Raw genomic sequence first — 18,378 nt, forward strand, 5'->3', positions numbered from 1 at the left:
CATGTCACAAAGCTCAAATCATTTCAAATTGGTTTCTTGAACATGACAATGAGTTCACTGTACTAAAATGGCCCCCACAATCACCAGATCTCAACCCAATAGAGCATCTTTGGAATGTGGTGGAACGGGAGCTTCATGCACTGGATCAACTGCAAGATGCTATCTTATCGATACGGGACAACATTTTTAAAGAATCCTTTCAGCACCTTGTTGAATTAATGCCACGTAGAATTAAGGCAGTTCTGAAGGTGAAAGGGGGTCAAACAGAGTATTAGTATGGTGTTCCTAATAATCCTTTAGGTGAGTGTATAAGATATTTACATGCATCTTCTGTCTATAGACTTCAGGACCCAAAGGATCACTGAAAGATCAGGCCAAAGGATCTGTCCAGAAGAGCAATCGTCTGTTGAACGAAGCTAAAGACCTTCAGGGGGATGTGACAGGTTAACACAAACATCAGATGAAGTTTAATCTCATCTCTGACCTTCAGTTTGACAGAAATGCTCATGAAAATGTTTTGTTTGTTTTTCAGAAAATGGAAATAATGTTGCAGCTCTTCAGTTCAGACTGAAAGCAGCCGACAGAAAGAAAAAAGATTTACAGAGAGGACTGAACGACACCATGGAGAAGCTCAAAGCCATCCCAGATGGTGAGTGTGACTGTATGACTGCAGACACCTGAAGGCTTTTTGTAGGGTTAAGTGTCAAGATGAGGGGACAGAAATGGCACTGATTTGGTTGAATGGCCCATAAGATGTTTTAAGGATCAAATTTGATCAGGACTTGTATTTAGCTCTATGTGCAGCTTTGCAACACTGTTTGAGGTGTTTTTTGTTTTGTGGATGACCCTAGATCTGGCTGTGAAGATCCAGGCCACTAAAGATAAGGCTGGTAAGGCCAATGACACAGCGATAGATGTCCTCAACCGACTAAAGGATCTGAACCTCAATCTGATGGGCTTAAAGAAGAACTACAGTAAACTGGAGGACGATGTCAACAAAGCCAACAACCTCATCAAAGACCCTGAAAAAAACAGTACGACCTCCTCATATCATCTGCCCTAATAGAAATATTTGTGTTACATGATCAACTAAACCGTGATTTCATATTTCTTCCCCTGTTTAATTTCGAACGTCGACAGCAATAAGTATGTATCCATGATTTATTCTTTCATCTGTGCAGAATGATTTTAACCCTTAAAGACCTTTATACTCCCACAGGCTTTAGCATGATGCTTTGATTCCTCTCCTCATTCATTTTTTTTCTTTCAGGATTAAACACAGGCTTTGAAAGCTTTGCTAAGCTTGTTATCCTAATGAGTGCTTTAGCTAATTACCAATGGAAACTGTCATTTTCTCCATTTATAATAACAGCTCTGTGTCTTTCGCTTCCTACGCTGCAAATGACAGATATATAACACGTCGCTTTCTCCCCATCTGCCATTTCTCTTTTGTCGTTGAATTTTTTTTCTCCATTTCTGGTGGCTTTGCTGTCAAGCATGTTTTCTTGTCATTATTCCATCACCTATCAAAAGTCTTGATGTTTGTGATGGTCTCTCCTCTGTGTGTTTGTGTGGGTTTGTAGTTCATGCAGCAGGTTCCAAAGTGAAAGAACTTGAGAAAGAGGCGGATCGGTTGCTGGAGAAAGTAAAGCCAATTCAGGAACTTCAAGACAACCTAAAGAAAAACATCTCACAGATAAAGGAACTCATCAACCAAGCTCGCAAACAGGCAAACTCTGTGAGTATAACACACATTGACTTTATTTGCCAGAAGAGAAGACATCAGGTATGCAATGTCTGTACTCTCTGGTTTCATGTTTTATTTACATTTGAACTTTAGATTAAGGTGTCTGTGTCGTCCGGTGGAGACTGTATCCGTACCTATCGTCCAGAGATCAAGAAAGGCCCTTACAACACCATTATTCTCCATGTCAAGACTGTGGCTGCTGATAACCTGCTCTTCTATCTGGGCTCAGCCAAATATGTGAGTTTCAGACTTAATCTCTCCATCTGTTTGAAGCTCTTTAGGACATTTACTTAAGCTCTTACTTTAGCTTCAGTCTCGTGATAAGATGTTAATGTGTGACACTATAGCCCTTTTTACGGAAAATGCACAGAAAATGCGTCTGGGATTTGTTCGGGATCGTTTGATTTTTGGTTAATTTACACTGCTAATGATTTTCCTGAATCTGTGCTTGCATTCACACATACCGTAAAGATCCCATAAAGACATGTGACATATTTAAAGTCCTGCACTTTTTTTTCCTCAGCATCTGAAGTTATTTTTTGTGATTTCTCTCTTGAGAAACCACGGACATGCATTTTTGTTTATAACGAGATTTTGTTTATAGACAACATCATTAGGCCATTTTTAGGGGGGCTTAAGCCCCCCCAAAATTCTTCTCAGCCCCCCCAAAATTCTTCTCAGCCCCCCAAACACTTTTGCTATATTAGCCCCATAAACTCTACAGGAATCCGTGATCATGACAGTCCTGTCTCCTTTAAATTTCATTTGAAAACGGCAGCAGGGCAGACTTCAGCTCTTTCCCCTCTGTGACTTTCAGTGCGTTCAGCCCATCTACTGTATACAATACAGTGAATACTCCAATAAGGTTGCAGAGCTAGAGGGGTGTTCAGGGTGTCCAAATTAAATGCGCTACTTTCACTCCCTCAAAAAATACATTTTCTGTTAATTGACGTGTTTCTTTCGAGGTGCTAAAGCACAGCACATTGTTAAAAACAAATATTAAGAAAATATTAACGTACGTTGCAAATTTTACATAATGATTTCATTGTAGGCTGTAAGAGGGTGCATAGTATTTGTCTTTCTGTGGACAAAATAAAGACTATGCTTATAGACGGTTTCAACAGCAGTAACAACATAAACAAGCGGCTGTCGTGGTCCGCACGTAACTTCCGGTAAACTCCGCTAAGAATAAATAACAACAAAGTTCTTGAAACGTAGTTTATTTATATAACACGCAAAAAACAACACGTAGGTTACCTAGGAAACCAAAACATTTGTTATTTTCGACGAGGCAATAACAAGAGATCAGTTTAGCAACTAGTCAGACCATTAAAAAAAACGAAACCAGAAGTAAAGTTCGGATCCAGACGTGTATCGTGTCAGCGCACGTGCGTCCGATGAAACCGCCTATAGATTGTTTTTTTTTTCTCTTTACATCAGAACTCAACGCCATGTTTTTATTCTTGAAGTGATCTTTTTACTGTGTTGATGAGATTAACTGTGTTGGACTGGACTGGACTTGACAAACGCATCGTGTGCGCGGCACGGCACTTCCTACCCAACAATAGCGCACGTGCACAGAGCTAAATTAGTTCATGTTAGTGTCTTTTAGGTTTACGGACAAAAGCACATTATCATGTCTCAAAATAGATATCTTAGTTAGAATCATTGTAAACAATTATCTTAAACATTTTATTGCATTTGGTCTTATTGGCCTATTCAAGTTTCTGTCATTAAAGTTAACTAAATAAGAAAACAAGAAGAGAAAATCTGTCTAACTATAACTTTGTAACAAAGATATATCTAAAATTATCTTGAATAGGCTCAATTACTTTTTTGCCAAAAGTGTTAAGTTTAAGGTCTGTCATGGACATAGATTTTACAAAAGTTACTGCAGTTAACATGAGATCTTTTGTTTCATTAACAGACAGTAAATCAGATAGGAGAAATAATAAAGTTTAAAATTCAGCCTTACATTATGTTAACATGCCAGTAATCCATGCTGCCAGTGCAGTAGCCTATAGGAATATTTATCTAATGTGGGGTAAGATGAAGTAATATGCAATTTTTGATGCTTTTTGCACAACGTTTTCTTTCATGGACTAAGGATCTCGTAAAGTAGCCTTGGTCACTCCCTGGCAACCCCATTTATTTCTAGCTCTACCACTCTTTGTATATAGACCTAACCTACGCTGTATTCAAAAAAAAAAAAAAAAAAATATATATATATATATATATGTAATGCTAAATGCAGTCGACCGGAATGCTTTTGTGGTGTAGACGCGCATGTGATCAAATGTGTTTGAACAGCCACAAAAGACCGCCTACTCTCTGCCCATTGATCTAATGTGATGTGACGTACCGAGCACAATGTTTTACATTGTTTCTGACTTCTAAGCGCGAACACACAGTGTACGGCGCTATCTTTAGGTTTTCATTGATAAAACTAATGTGGCTGCGCATCTTTTATTAGTTTCATTTTGCGAGCGTGTGAAAGTTGCGTGAGCTTTTTTCATCAATTGCGCTGAAATATCACAGAAAGCCCTTACATATGCATTTACAAAACACAACGGACACTGTCATAATATTAGTTTGCATCAATTTAAACTTGTCATTTCTCCAGCTCTCGTTTAAATGAAAGCAGATAGACTCGCCCACAGGCACTACAGACCATCCCCTCAAAGTAATGAGGACAAAAGCGGTCGAAAGTATACAAAAGAGACAGATTAAAAGACCAGGTGCAAACGTGTCTTTCTCGTACACTTGTGATCTGGTCGACGAAAACTTATTTTAATTCAGCGCTGATAATGACGAGCTCCCTGATCTCTGCTTCAGTCTGGTTTGCCAACATTTCTCGTCGTGAACTTTGAACTGCATTTAAATCTCTGTGTCAAAGAGCTGAACCATAACTTTTTGTTACGATGACACACGCGTCCTCACTACGGGACGTCCCTTGCGGCATTGTGTCTGCCTCATGTTCACACAGAATGCTTTCCGTGAATGTTTTGCCAATGTTTTTTATGGGAGCGATCCCAGAACATTTGTGTTAACACAGAAGCCTGTCTGACAATTTTACGTACATTTTCTGGGACCAAAGTACTGTGTGAATGGGGTTTATGAGCGCTTTTATTACCCAGAATTTACTTGATACTGATTCTTTCCAAAGTGTTTAATAAACAACTGATGCCTGTGGCTAAGAGAAAGAAATAATAAACAGTTTGTAATAACTTTCTCACACACATGCTTGTGTTCATGTGTTTCATGTTTGTTATCTGATAATTTTTTATAATTGTGATATTGTTGGAGGACATGCTGATGTGTATGTGTCATATGTAGGTGGATTTCCTGGCTATTGAGATGAGAAAAGGAAAAGTGAACTTCTTGTGGGATGTCGGATCTGGCGTCGGCCGTGTAGAATATCCTCATCTCATCATCAATGACGGAAACTGGCATCGAATCGAAGCCTCACGTAACTCAGGCTTCACATATGCTACAATGTTGATTGATATGTTGAATATCAATGCATTCAGGCCTGTAATGACTTTGATAGTCAGCCACACTGTTATTTAGTACAGCACTGTAGGAAGTGTTTATAACAGTGAGTTAGTTCATTTATTTCTTGCCAAATCTCTGAAGTTTAAAAACAGAATGATTTGTTGCATGATAAACATCACATATGAGATAATAAATGTGCACATTTCTTAACAAAAACCTATTCATTGACTGAACATGGCATTTTGACATGTTTGTTGGGTTTCAGTAACCGGCTGAACGGCACTATTTTAGTCCGAGCGCTGGAAGGACCGAACACGGGCGTTGTGACCGCTCGCGTCAGCTCAAAATCACCTGAGTCTTACACTATACTGGATGTGGATCAGAACGCGTATCTGTTTGTTGGTGGCATGCTGGGCTCTGTGAAGGTCAGCGACTTTTTCAAAAGAATCTCTTTCTTTATTAAGCTTATTTGTCCAGAAAAATATCAACTTGTGTAATATATTAAAACTAGTTTAAGTTTGTTTGAAAGATAGCCTCACTAAATGTTGTTTAAATCAAGAAAATTATTTACCAGTGGGGTAAGAAGATAAACTTTTTTCCTGTAATGAAATATTAATATCTTAGGGATATTTGGGTTATTTTTGCTAGAAAACAAGACAAAAAATACTAATTGAATATAATGTGTTTTTAATGTAATGTAATAAGCTGTAAGAAGCTCAAGGCTCTCTGCTGTCTTCTAAATCAGTGGTTCTCAAACTGGGGGCCAGCGAGATGGTGCCAGGGGGCCCCAGTTTTATGACATTTTATAAAAGACATTCATTTATCATGAATTATGTGTAATTAAACCTAATAAAATAAGGCTACTAACCAACAGCACTACTTTGTATAACGTAATATGTTTTGTTTAATTAAATTTGTTAAATTTTAGATCAGTTTTTTGTCATAAATTTACTTTGGAGGGGCCGCAAAGGAATTCACCGTACGTTTGAGAACCACTGTTCTAAAGTACCTGACTATGGTAAAATCACTGTACTCACCGCAGGGGCGTAGCCAGCATCTTAAGGGTGGGGGGCAGGGGTGTCAGTTAAAAAAATTATATGTTAAAGTGTGTATAAATAGCATGCATATTAAGCAATATACCCTATATAAGGAGCTAAACGCCAAAAATACCTCAATCAAAAATTTGTTATTTAATAATATTAACCTAAAAAATACATAACGCATGGTTGGCAGAATCCGTTAAACCAAAGTCCTTTAACTCTTTCTCCGCCAGCGTTTTTTGTTTAAGTTGCCACCCAGCAGCAGCGCCAGCATTTTTCATGATTTTAACGAAAGTTTAATGCCTTCCAGAAAATGTTCTTCTTTAAATATATAAACATACAGTATATCAAATAAAAGAACAGACCCTCTGCTTTTAAACAAAAGAAACTGTCATCCTACCTTCATTTGTTCTCTTTTATCACCTATTAGATATGGTTAGGTTTCTTCAAAAACAACAAATGTTGAGCAAAAAGCTGAAAGAAAACGTTTTTGTGAAGGATTTTTGATAGAGATCAGATTCAGAGCGATCCTCAAAACCTACAAGGATATGCTTCCGGGTTTTATACGTTTTATACGTTTATTTTTATAAATGGCGGTATTGCGGAAAGCCGGAACTACTCGTCAATGTTGGCGAAAGAGTTTAGTGCAAGGAAGGTCAATTGGAAGGTGCAAATATCTTTTTACCGGTAGAAAGAGGTGGACAGAATATATTAAGATATTGAACAAATTTTTGATATTAGAGAGGTTGCAGTTTTCAACCACAGAGAATTAATAAAATAATTAAATGAATTCTCTGTAGTCTTATTATGTATAAATTAACAACCCTGTATCACAAAATTAAGTACCTATAGTCACGTAAAGTTTTGATTCTTTTCAGTGACACTGTCATGTTTTCCACGACACTGTCACGTTTTTCCGCGTTTTTCCAAGACCGTATCACGCACTTCTGTTTATGTGTCATTGTCAAGTATTGGTTACTCAACTGCTTTTTCCTATTTTCAAACCATTGTTGTTTCGGTTTAGGGTTAGATTTGGTGTTTGTGTTAGGATGTCACTTTAAGTATTGGTTTATACTATTTTTCTGATTTATTTTTTATATTTTCATTGTCGCCTGCCGTTAGGGTTACAGTTGTGTAAGGATGTAATTTTATGTAAATCTAACCCTAAACCGAAGCGACAATTGTAAGAAAATAGGACAAAACAGTTAAGTAACCAATACATGACAATGACACGTAAACAGAAATACGTGATACATACATGTCACGGAAAAGAATAAAAAAATGTATGTGACTATAGGTACGTAATTTCGTGATACTGGTTGAAATTAACTATATAGTGATCCTTAATATTATTACAATAGTTCAATAAAATAAGTCTATTCCAATGAATGATTTTTTTTCTTTGTCTGTTTGATTAATATTACATATAAACAAATATAAAAAAAAAATTATTAATTAAATTAAATTTAACAAAGTAGATTAACAAACAGCATAATGAACGGACCAAAATTGCTTACACTTGTCTTAACCGAGTGTGTTTATAAGGGAAATCATGGCATTTTTAGGTAGTTTTATGTAAATATGTATGTGGGAGTAAACCTGTTGTGTGTTTTCCTATGCTTAAATATTAAAATTGGCAATGCCTAAAAGCATGTGAAATGTCTTTTAGCGACAGGTCTGCGCTGTTCCCACTCCTGTCTTTTAAACTTGGAAGCTAAACCAGAGGCGCATGCACGAAAGATGATCACTTCATAACGCTCACTTGTGATTGGGTTATTGTTATTTCACTCAAATCCAAATAACAAATAAAAACCTGGACAGGAATAATGGTAGCGATTTTAAAACGTATTCTATGCCCATGTCTCATGGCCTATACTGGCTGATCACTGTTTAAATAAAGTTACAGTCAAAGGCGGTTTTAACATATAGGCATAGGTAGGCGGCTGCTTGGGGCACCCTAGCAGTGTTCATATGAGGGGGGCCTCCAACCAACCTAATAATTAAATAAAACCCTTATCATCATGAACACTTCAAAAGCATTAATATTCTTAAGAAATCCATTGAAACTTTGAAATAGTTGTTAAAATGTCAAGTTCATGTTATCTGTCACACATACACCCCCTTCTTTCACAATGAAATGGACTAGTTTGTAACAGTGCGTGCTGCGTGGCGCGAAAGATAAACTTAGAGTGACAGGAGGACTGGGAAAGTACACGAGCAGAGACGAATCAAGACAAATATAAACGTGAACATTTGGCATTGGTGAGTCAACTGCCTAGTTCTGCTAGTAATAGCCTTAGCCCTACACTGATAAAAATGATTTTGTGGTAAATAACGTTACTACAGAAAAAAACTTTTGTTATGTTGGGGATGTTTTCAGTCCACTATGGGGTGCTTTTGAGTCTTTATTTGGCAACAACTTTCTCTGTGTTTCAGCAAATGGAATGATTTTTGGTGACAAATCTTATTTTCACACATATTTTGGGAAAATGCTTTGAAAATTTTTCAAAAACTCAACAATACACTGTGGGCAAATTCACAACCCTTTCGTTATGTTCGTGAAGAAAACATCCACTAAATTAAACTGCTGTAAAAATCAGTCAAAAAAAATCTAAGTAAATCTGTTAATCAACCTCAGTCCTGATTAAAACTGCTAAATGTTTAATAAAAAAATCCAGGATTTTTACTCTTTAATTGCCAATGATTTTTTCAAAAACTTACTCAAAACTGATTTGGGAAAACACACATACAATTACAAAAAATATATATTTTCAATATAAAAACTGATTGTGGACTGGACTTTTTTTACCTTTTATCACAGTCTTGAGCATGTGAGAGATTAGTAACAACTTTGGCTTTGATGCATTGCTAGTTTTTGTGCAGCATTAGAATTAAATTGTTCTCCCTCATCAACTGTTTGTGGCCCCATTGACTTATTCTTGGTTTCTGTTCTCTGCTTTCCATCTTCATTTTGGAGTAATTTTTTATAAAACTTTTAAAAAACTTTTATAGATCGCATAGGAGGGCCCCATACATACCTTCGCCTTGGGCCCCCATTTTGCTAAATAAGCCACTGGTTACAGTGATACCAATGTTTAATATTTAAATAAACAGAAGCCATAGACACTGATCACCACTCTCATATATCGGCTATTTTACAATGGTTTTGTCTCATCCAACCAGAATTTAGTGTTTGTCCTTTCCCTTTCTAATGTGAAATAATCTCATCTAATCTAATCTGATGGTGTACATGATGATGTTTGCAGAAGGCAGATGCTGTAAAAACCATCACATTCTCAGGATGTATGGGTGAAACATCTCTGGATGGTAAACCTATTGGTCTGTGGAACTACAGAGAGAGAAATGGAGATTGTGCTGGTTGTGTAGTCAGGTAAGTATATACAACAATTCAAAGCGCACAATAATGGCATTGTTTCATTTTAACAGGCTGTTCAGTTCACTTCATTGTAGTAAAAACTATTAACAGATTTCAGTTACTAGTAAAAGTACTGTTCTTTTATCAAGTTTAAAGGAATAGTCTAGCCTTTTGCCATATTAAACTATGTTATTACCTCAACCTAGACGAATTAATACATACCTATCTTTTTTCAATGCGTGCACTGTACAGCGCGTTGTGAATGTGTTAGCATTTAGTCTAGCCCGATTCATTCCTATGGTACCAAAAAAAAAGTATTTATTTTGTGGCACCATACTTACTGGTATAACTCCTCATGTAACAGTCTTTAAATAGGGAAAACACGGAAGTGTTTGGTGGCTTTCCTGTTTGGTACCATAGGAATTAATGGGTCTTGGCTAAATGCTAACACATTCACGACGAGCTGTACAGTGCACGCATTGAAAAAAGATAGGAATGTATTAATTCGTCTAAGTTGAGGTAATAACATAGTTTAATATGGCAAAAGGCTAGACTATTCCTTTAATGCTTTAACCCTTTCATCAAAGTCTTATCAAACAACACAGTTATCAATCAAAACTGGCAAAATGAGAAACATTTAGCATTAACAGCACATCAACGATAGGTCTCAACCCATCATTTCACTACTAAATGTTGATCCCATAGACAGCAAAAAGATGGACGACGCAACTCCATAGATTTCCATTGTAAAAAAAGTTGTCACATCCAGTTTTAAAAAGTCGCCTTGACATTGCTAGAAAGAACATTATTTTGTATAATACTGGGTCGGGTTGGACTCGGGTCTAATTTTCTTTGTCTTGACTCTGGTCTTTCTTAAAAAAAAAAAAAAAGATTTATGCACGTTGGGTTTCGGTAAAAAGTGATTAGGGTCCTTTCAAAGAAATGTAAATGAGGGGACCTCTTGTGGCAACCCCTAGTAGAGCCTTAATTCATAAATGTCTGTATTTGTGTGTGTAGTCCTCAGCCTGCAGACACTGAAGGTACAGTTCAGTTTGATGGTGAGGGATACGCCGCTGTCAGTCGCCCCATCAGATGGAATCCCAACGTTTCCACGGTGATGTTCAAGTTCCGCACCTTCTCCACAGACGCAGTGATGATGTACTTTGCCACTAAGGACATGGTAATATCCCCACACACAAAGGTGGATGCTGTTATCACCTGCTGTTATCACCTGCTGTCTCAGGCAGGACAGACTTGCATACCACTGTTTCTACAGACACCCCACAGAAAAACACCAAAAAGTCGATCCACTGATTCACTTCTTTTGTTTAACAGCATATTAGGGCTGTCCTCGACTAAGGATTTACATATTCGAATCAGAATTGTCTAATCTTTTCATAGTCGACCGATAGTTAAATCATCTATGTGTGTGTGTGCATGGGTTGGGAGGGGGTCAGACCAGGTACAAATTGGTAACTTTCATTTTCTTTCACAAGCAGCACACATAAACAACTGTCTGATAAAGTGACCAAAACTGTCTTTCAAGTGATGAACGACAAAACTGACGATGCATTTATATATATTTTTGAGATAAAATTTAAGGCAACATTTGTTTAATTATTCATAACATTCTAAAGCCACGATCTACAGAACATCACAAAAAAAACTTTTTGATAATTAAACCTAAAAATATAACAAAGGTGATCCTGCCTTGGAAACCTCGGCTAATTCAGTGTTTTTATTTAATTTGCAGATTTAGCGCCGTCAAAGCCGTCATGACCCCAAAAAACGACAAATGAGAAATGACAAATAATTTGTGATTGTTACTGCAAATGATAAAAACTAAGCTTTATATACAATTCATTAAACATTAATTTATAACACGAAAAACACTGAAAGTAATTAATTTTATAGACACTACGCGTTATTATTTAGCACAGAAATACCTGCTTGCTTGCTTTGACTTTGATCATCTCTGTATTCACTTTAGATACAGAAACACCTGATGATTCTTATATTATTTATTTCAGGAATCTCTTTGCTATTGTTTGAAAGTGAACACCGACCATAATAATAAATCACAAGAAAGACAGTCGTGTCAGGCATAAATATAAGTTCGGTGCAGATATTTTCCGTTTCATCACCGAAATTTAAAGAAACGGCTTACCTGTTTTGTAGTTTTGTCAAGATAACCACTATGTTTTAAATACCTTTTAAAAACTTATACCCGTCAAAAAACATCCGTTTTTTAATGTTTAGTTTGATGAACTCCTAAATATGAGACGCAGAGGACATAGCCCGTTCGGCTAAATTGCATGCGCAAGCATGGCCAGCACATAATAGCGCAACATCGATACAACGAAAAGCAATCCAAAATGTACAGACTTAAATTAGATCAGAATTTACGTTTATAATAAATAAAAACAATTCTTAAAAATAAAATAAGGTCAAAAGAAACAAAGTGCAGAACAAATGTGCAAAATGCCTGAAGTCCACTGAAACAAAACACAAGCCAAATAGATAAATCAGATAACCCAGAGTTATTTATAAATAAAATTAAATAAAGAAATGATAAAAAAACGAAAGTATAGCCAGAATTGCCAGCTTTGTCTTTTAAATGTAAAAAATAAAGAGGCAATGGTTTATTAACATAAGAACCTCTTATGGACGTGTAGCCCTGTCACCGGGGTTGCTGGATTTATTAACGCATTTTAAAAATATTTATTGAAAGATGCTACTTCACATATTATTTGCAGCATTATAATGATATGCTGTATATTAATATATTGGGAAAAAGCTGTTATTTGTGAAATCAGATAGTGTGCACCCATACACAGCCAAAATTTAATGATCCTCTTTTCATAACACATCTGCGACGATTCGACTGTGAGATTGGTAGTCGAATCAGGCTTCTCCTATCGATGCATCGAATCTTCGACTATTCGGGGTCACCCCTACAGCATATGCGAGAAATATATCTTTACCAGCTGAATGTGATAAAGTTGAAATTTTTGTTTTAGTGCAGTGGCTAAGAGACATGAGATACTGTAGCATATACTCATCTTTATTCATCTTGTTTGTCTCGGTGAGCAGAAGGACTTCATGAGCGTGGAATTAAATGAGGGCCGGGTGAAAGTGAGTTATGATCTGGGTTCGGGTATGGGCTCCATCACCAGTGACAAACGCCATAATGATGGAAAGTGGAAATCTTTCACCATGTCCCGAACGAGGCAGAAAGGTACAGACGTATAACATGGCACAAAATAAACATTTAACCATCAACCGCTTATATACAGGGTTCCCACGGGTCCTTGAAATCCTTGAAAGTTTGTGAATTTGGGTAAAAAAATTCAAGGCCCTGGGAAGTTTTTGAAAATATGCATACATAGATACAGGTCATTGAAAGTGCTTAAATCTATATGCAAGAAGTTTTCTGGAAAAAAAATCATATTATTCCATCCGTAGTGGAACGAGACGCCGCGTCTCCCTTGCCATACTTCCTGTGTCCCTGTAACACTGTCTTTGGAAAAGATAGCGATATATTTCCTGGCTCCCGTGTCACCCTGTCTTTGTCATTAAGCCTCACTATTGGTTGAATTTGATATACACATTCAGACACACTTACCCCTGAAGGTGTCCCCAAAGTGTCACCACAGTGATGCAGCGCAAGTTCCCTCGAAAGGGAACTGTAACAAAGTATCTTAAAAGGTAACACGATGCTCTCACTTGAAATGTGTCCCCACATTTAGTCCTTGAATTTGAGGGTGTTGGACCTGGATAGTCCTTGAAAGGTCCTTGAATTTAAAGTTAACTAAGGTGTGGGAACCACTATGGACGTCTGTCAACATGCTGTCTCTTCTACCATAGCAACCATCATCATAGTGAACATTGATTCAAATGAAGAAGAGAAGTTGGTGATGACATCTCCAGGTGGTGCCACAGGACTCAATCTGAAGGAAGATGAGAGGATATATTTTGGAGGTTTACCCAAATCTGGACGGTACAGGTACTCTTCTTTAATCAACATTTGTCACTTCTGATTTAAACTGCCTGGATGTGATTTGATTTTGAGAAAATTTAAGCAATGCAATTTATTTGTTTGTTAGTTTTGCTATGTACACAGAAATGGTGATGCAGATCAGATCTCACTTGCCTACTGTAAAAGTTACAGAGGCACACACATTTACTCTTCAAATAAACAGAATGCGTTGATGTGATGATTCATTGTACATTTACAGGATAATGAAATACTGTATCCAGTAAAATACTCTTTAAAGCAAAAATCCTTTTACAGAGGAATCTGTTTGGTATCATCTGTCATTAAAGAGAGAATTTTTAAGAAATGTCTTATCACAACACTATGTTCCTGTATGAGTTGGAGATATACCAGTTGAAAGTGCTTGGATCTGTACTGGTTGAGAAGCTGAAGTTTTGGTGTCTCAGATGAACAGAGCAATGTTTGAGAGGTGTCTCTTCTTCATATCTCAGGTCAGAGGTGGTTTTGAAGGGATTTTCTGGCTGTATGAAAGACATCGAAGTTTCCAGAACCCCATACAATCTGCTGAGTAGCCCAGATTACACAGGACTGACTAAAGGATGCTCCATTGAGGTAAGACAAAAGAAGATTCATTCTTTCTGCTTCATAAGGAAAATAAAAGCTCAGATGTTTGATGCCTGTTGGTCTGCTAATGTCACACTTAATAACTTCTAGTGGTCAGTATGAGAGATTTGTACTCGACAAATTTAAACTGATCTTATACAAGACACACAAATTTGTAACATGAAGATGATGAATACGACATGTGGCTTTGCATTGTTTTTACATCTATTATCACGTAGGGTGTACTAACTTTTGTTGCCACCTATTTTGCCATTAATGACTGTATGTTAAGTTCTTTTAGGAGGACAGCAAATCTATACTGCAATACAAGCAGCACATTGACTACTCTAAAATATATAAAAATTTAATTTCTATAGTTTTTAAGCAACAAAAAAGCACCGATTTCAGTGCAGGTCAAAACTGCTCAAGGATGCCAAATCACATAAGAACCCCAGAGGGTTAAAACACCCAGTATTGAATGCTTTAGTAAACTTAAATAGCCTGTCACCAGTCTGCAAATTCATTGTTTAGTCTTTACGACAATTCACGTTGTTTCTTCTGTAAATGAAAGCATTTGTGTTTCTCGCTTTCAGAATCTTCACACAGTGAGCTTCCCCAGGCCTGGATACATGGAGCTGAAACCCATGACGTTTGATGCGGGCTCAGAAATCACGCTCTCTTTCAGTACAAAGAAGGAGAACGGCACCATTCTGTTTGGCAGAGGAGGCGTGACCTCAATGACACACAGTCTGACTCCTGCCCACATTTCACAACGCAGGTCCCGCAGACAGACAGGAGAGGTGTGTGTGTATACATATACTGTAAAACACCTGTTTTTTAAAAAAACATTTGATTTTGTTCTGTGTGATAGACACTGAGTTTCAATGTGATACACACAACACAACACTGTAGCCAGACTCTTTATCATCATGTGATGAGTTTTAAAGATCCTATATGGTGTTGCTAAAAAGCACAATATTTGGTGTATTTGGTGTAATACAATGTGTTAACATGGTTTATGGTTTAAAAAACGCATTATTATCCACATACCGTACATTATTGTTGTTCCTTTATGCCCTGCCTTACTGAAAAACGTCAATTTGTACATCGCTCAACGTTCTGACAAAGCACTCCGATTGGCCAGCTATCCTGTGTGTTGTGATTGTCCGAATACCTCAAGCACGTAAACGGAAATGTGACACTCCTTCCATATTTGGAAGATCTGCCCCAAAGCAATTAAGGCAGGGTTGCCAGATCCCAGTGAACCCAAATGACTATTCGTGGTTTATGACATCATAGGGATTTATAAGCAGTACTTTTGTGTTACTCTTGTGAGATGTCATACACCGATCGATCTGAGCAGCACTACATGCAGAAGTATTCTTGTAACGTCACTGTATTGTTTTTATTTCAAGTGTCTCTACTGGCTTACATTGTAACAAATACGGTTATAAAACTTTATTGCATTACGAGTCCCTTCCGGTCAATTCTTGTCGACAAGGGGTGAAGACTCCCAACATTCAACGCTTCTTAAAGGAGTAGTCCACTTTAAAGGATTAGTCCAGATAATTTCCTCACCACCATGTCATCCAAAATGTTGATGTCTTTCTTTGTTCAGTCGAGAAGACATTATGTTTTTTGAGGAAAACATTCCAGGATTTTTCTCATTTTAATGGACTTTACTGGACAGCAATACTTAACAGTTTTAATGCAGTTTTAAAAGACTCTAAACAATCCCAAACGAGGCATAAGGGTCTTATCTAGCGAAACGATTGTCACAAGAAAACAAAAGCACTTTTAAACCGCAACTTCTCGTCTTCCTCCGGCTGTGTGACGAGCCAGCTCGACCTCATGTAATTGCGTAATGCCGTGGAAAGTTCACGTGTTACATATATGAAACGCACATTTGCGGACCATTTTAAACAATAAACTTACACAAAGACATTAATTAGTAGCATTCGACATACAACAACGTCGGAGCGGTCATCTTTCTCCACACTTGTAAACACTGGGGCGGAGTTTCGCATACGTCATCCGTGACCTCTTGACGTGATGACGTATTGCGTGAGGTCACGCTGGCGCATCACAAGACCGGAACTAGACAAGAAATTGTGGTTTAAAGTGCATATTTTTCTTGTGAAAAATGACAATCGTTTTGCTAGATAAGACCCATATGCCTCGTTTGGGAGTCCTTTGAAAATCTGTTGAAACTGCAATTTTAAACTGCATTAAAACTGTTACGTGTTGGGGTCCATTAAAGTCCATTAAAATGAGAAAAATCCTGGAATGTTTTCCTCAAAAAACATAATTTCTTCTCGACAGAACAAACAAAAACATCAAGATTTTGGGAGACATGGTGGTGAGTGGGTTGTCTGGATTTCTTTGTGAGAGAATGGACTAATCCTTTAAAGATGGTGCCCATTGACTTATCCTAGTATTTGGGACTACTCCTTTAACGCATCATCAAGCTGCATCTTTGTTTTTATATGGTGACATCTAGTGGCGAAAATGACATGTTGTGCTTTTATCTAATGCGCAATGCTGCAGTAAATGCACCGCACGTCATTGTATTCGGCAGAGTTTTGCAAAGGCTTAACTTTCAACCAGCTGGTTTTTATGTGAGCCCCTGTTATCCATACAGCCACAGCCATACAAAAGCTTTGCAATGTAAGTGAAGGTGATTATGGGTAATGGTAGAAGTCCAGGGAGCTGTGGCCTTCAGTACAAAATCATAATGAATCCACAAGGTTAGAGGAGTCTCATAGCTCATAAAAGAGATTTATTATACAGGCAGGATTGTAATTGCTTCTGCCCTTCTGCAAACAAAAGTTGATCTTTTTTTGTTACTGGGCGTAGACTGCAGGCCGGCGGCACGGTGATCATTTTAATTAAAATATGACTTACTACATCTTTGTCAGTTATGTCTTCTTCATATTTCTCTTTAGCTCAGCTCAGGGGCAGCACATCAATTATGTGGCGTGACTGTAGTAAGCAGTCGCCTCCGTAACCTCCCCATGATACTCCGTGTGTAAAAATAGATTTACAAGCCGCTGTTTTGATGGATCGCGTCCAATTTACGATAACCCTCCCGGGAAAGGCCCCTGGACCGCCACCTTTTGAAAATCATTATCGCTCGTAAATTAAGTGGATGTCATTTTGCGAGAGCGCGGCTTTGGGAGGCCAAGAGTTCTCAGCGCCGCTCCTCGTTCATTTCTCCAGTTTACGTTGTGGTCAGGGTCACCGACGCTGCATGCGTGATGCTGATGGTTTGGAGATAGGAGCCTGCTCCTGCATCGCTCTCCTCAATTCCCATTCAGTGTGGAGAGGATTCGAGTGTGAGCTCAGAGCTGTCCACATGATTACTGTTCTCACTTCCCCTGAATATATTACTGTGCTGGGATTTTCAATTTGAATACATGACAATTTGCTGTTTTATCAAAAGTGCTTGTTTGTTTCTGTTCATTAAGGATTTGCAAAAAAGGATAAAGCAAAACGTAAACATTAAATGGCGCCCAACTATATACACAATGTATCACAAGAAAAAAAAAATCTGACTGGTTTGAAGGTGGTTGCATACCATCTCAAATCAAAACAGACAGAGTAAATAGGGATAAAAACGAAATCTTTTCTGTAATAGTTGAATCTCTGTTTTTTTGTAGCCTTTCCTGTCTGTCCACCTGAATAAAGGAGCTCTGGAGGTTCTGGTGTTTACAGGATTTAAGAACCCACGCAGGGCTATAAGAAAAGCAGACAAAGGAATACTGCATGATGGACGTGAACACTCACTGCGGATCCAGAGACCGCATGCATTGTAAGTCCACCCCCCTCCTCTCTTTCTCTCTCTTGTCCAAGTTTATTCCATTGGATTAAAAATAATATGTGTTTGTGTAGGTCTTTCTCTGTCCAGGTGGATGAAGAACCCCTCATCCACCAGACGTTGCTCAGCAGTCAGCCAATAAACATTCATCGCCTCTTCATCGGTGGTGTCCCAGTCGGCATGGGGTCAGGTCAACAGAGGTCCAATGTGCCGTTTGAGGGCTGCATCTGGAACCTTCTGATCAACACTGTGTATGTCACCTCTACAAAATCAACCATCGGCCTTGAAAAATATAAATCCTTC

At 37.8% G+C, this 18,378-nt stretch overlaps 1 protein-coding gene across 1 annotated transcript in view; it reads left to right on the plus strand.

Annotated features, from left to right (window-relative positions):
* Nucleotides 1–18,378, plus strand: part of lama2 (laminin, alpha 2) — a 238,298-nt gene that overhangs the window by 204,395 nt on the left and 15,525 nt on the right. Inside the window, 15 exon segments of the mRNA XM_073855781.1 lie at nt 341–443; nt 533–649; nt 852–1,034; nt 1,584–1,738; nt 1,841–1,984; nt 5,084–5,216; nt 5,507–5,667; nt 9,549–9,673; nt 10,676–10,838; nt 12,752–12,896; nt 13,526–13,664; nt 14,147–14,267; nt 14,852–15,058; nt 17,918–18,069; nt 18,150–18,326. Of these exon segments, the coding sequence (XP_073711882.1) occupies nt 341–443; nt 533–649; nt 852–1,034; nt 1,584–1,738; nt 1,841–1,984; nt 5,084–5,216; nt 5,507–5,667; nt 9,549–9,673; nt 10,676–10,838; nt 12,752–12,896; nt 13,526–13,664; nt 14,147–14,267; nt 14,852–15,058; nt 17,918–18,069; nt 18,150–18,326 (2,225 nt within the window).

The sequence above is a fragment of the Misgurnus anguillicaudatus genome, chromosome 18 (assembly GCF_027580225.2).
Source record: "Misgurnus anguillicaudatus chromosome 18, ASM2758022v2, whole genome shotgun sequence".
Classification (NCBI taxonomy): domain Eukaryota; kingdom Metazoa; phylum Chordata; class Actinopteri; order Cypriniformes; family Cobitidae; genus Misgurnus; species Misgurnus anguillicaudatus.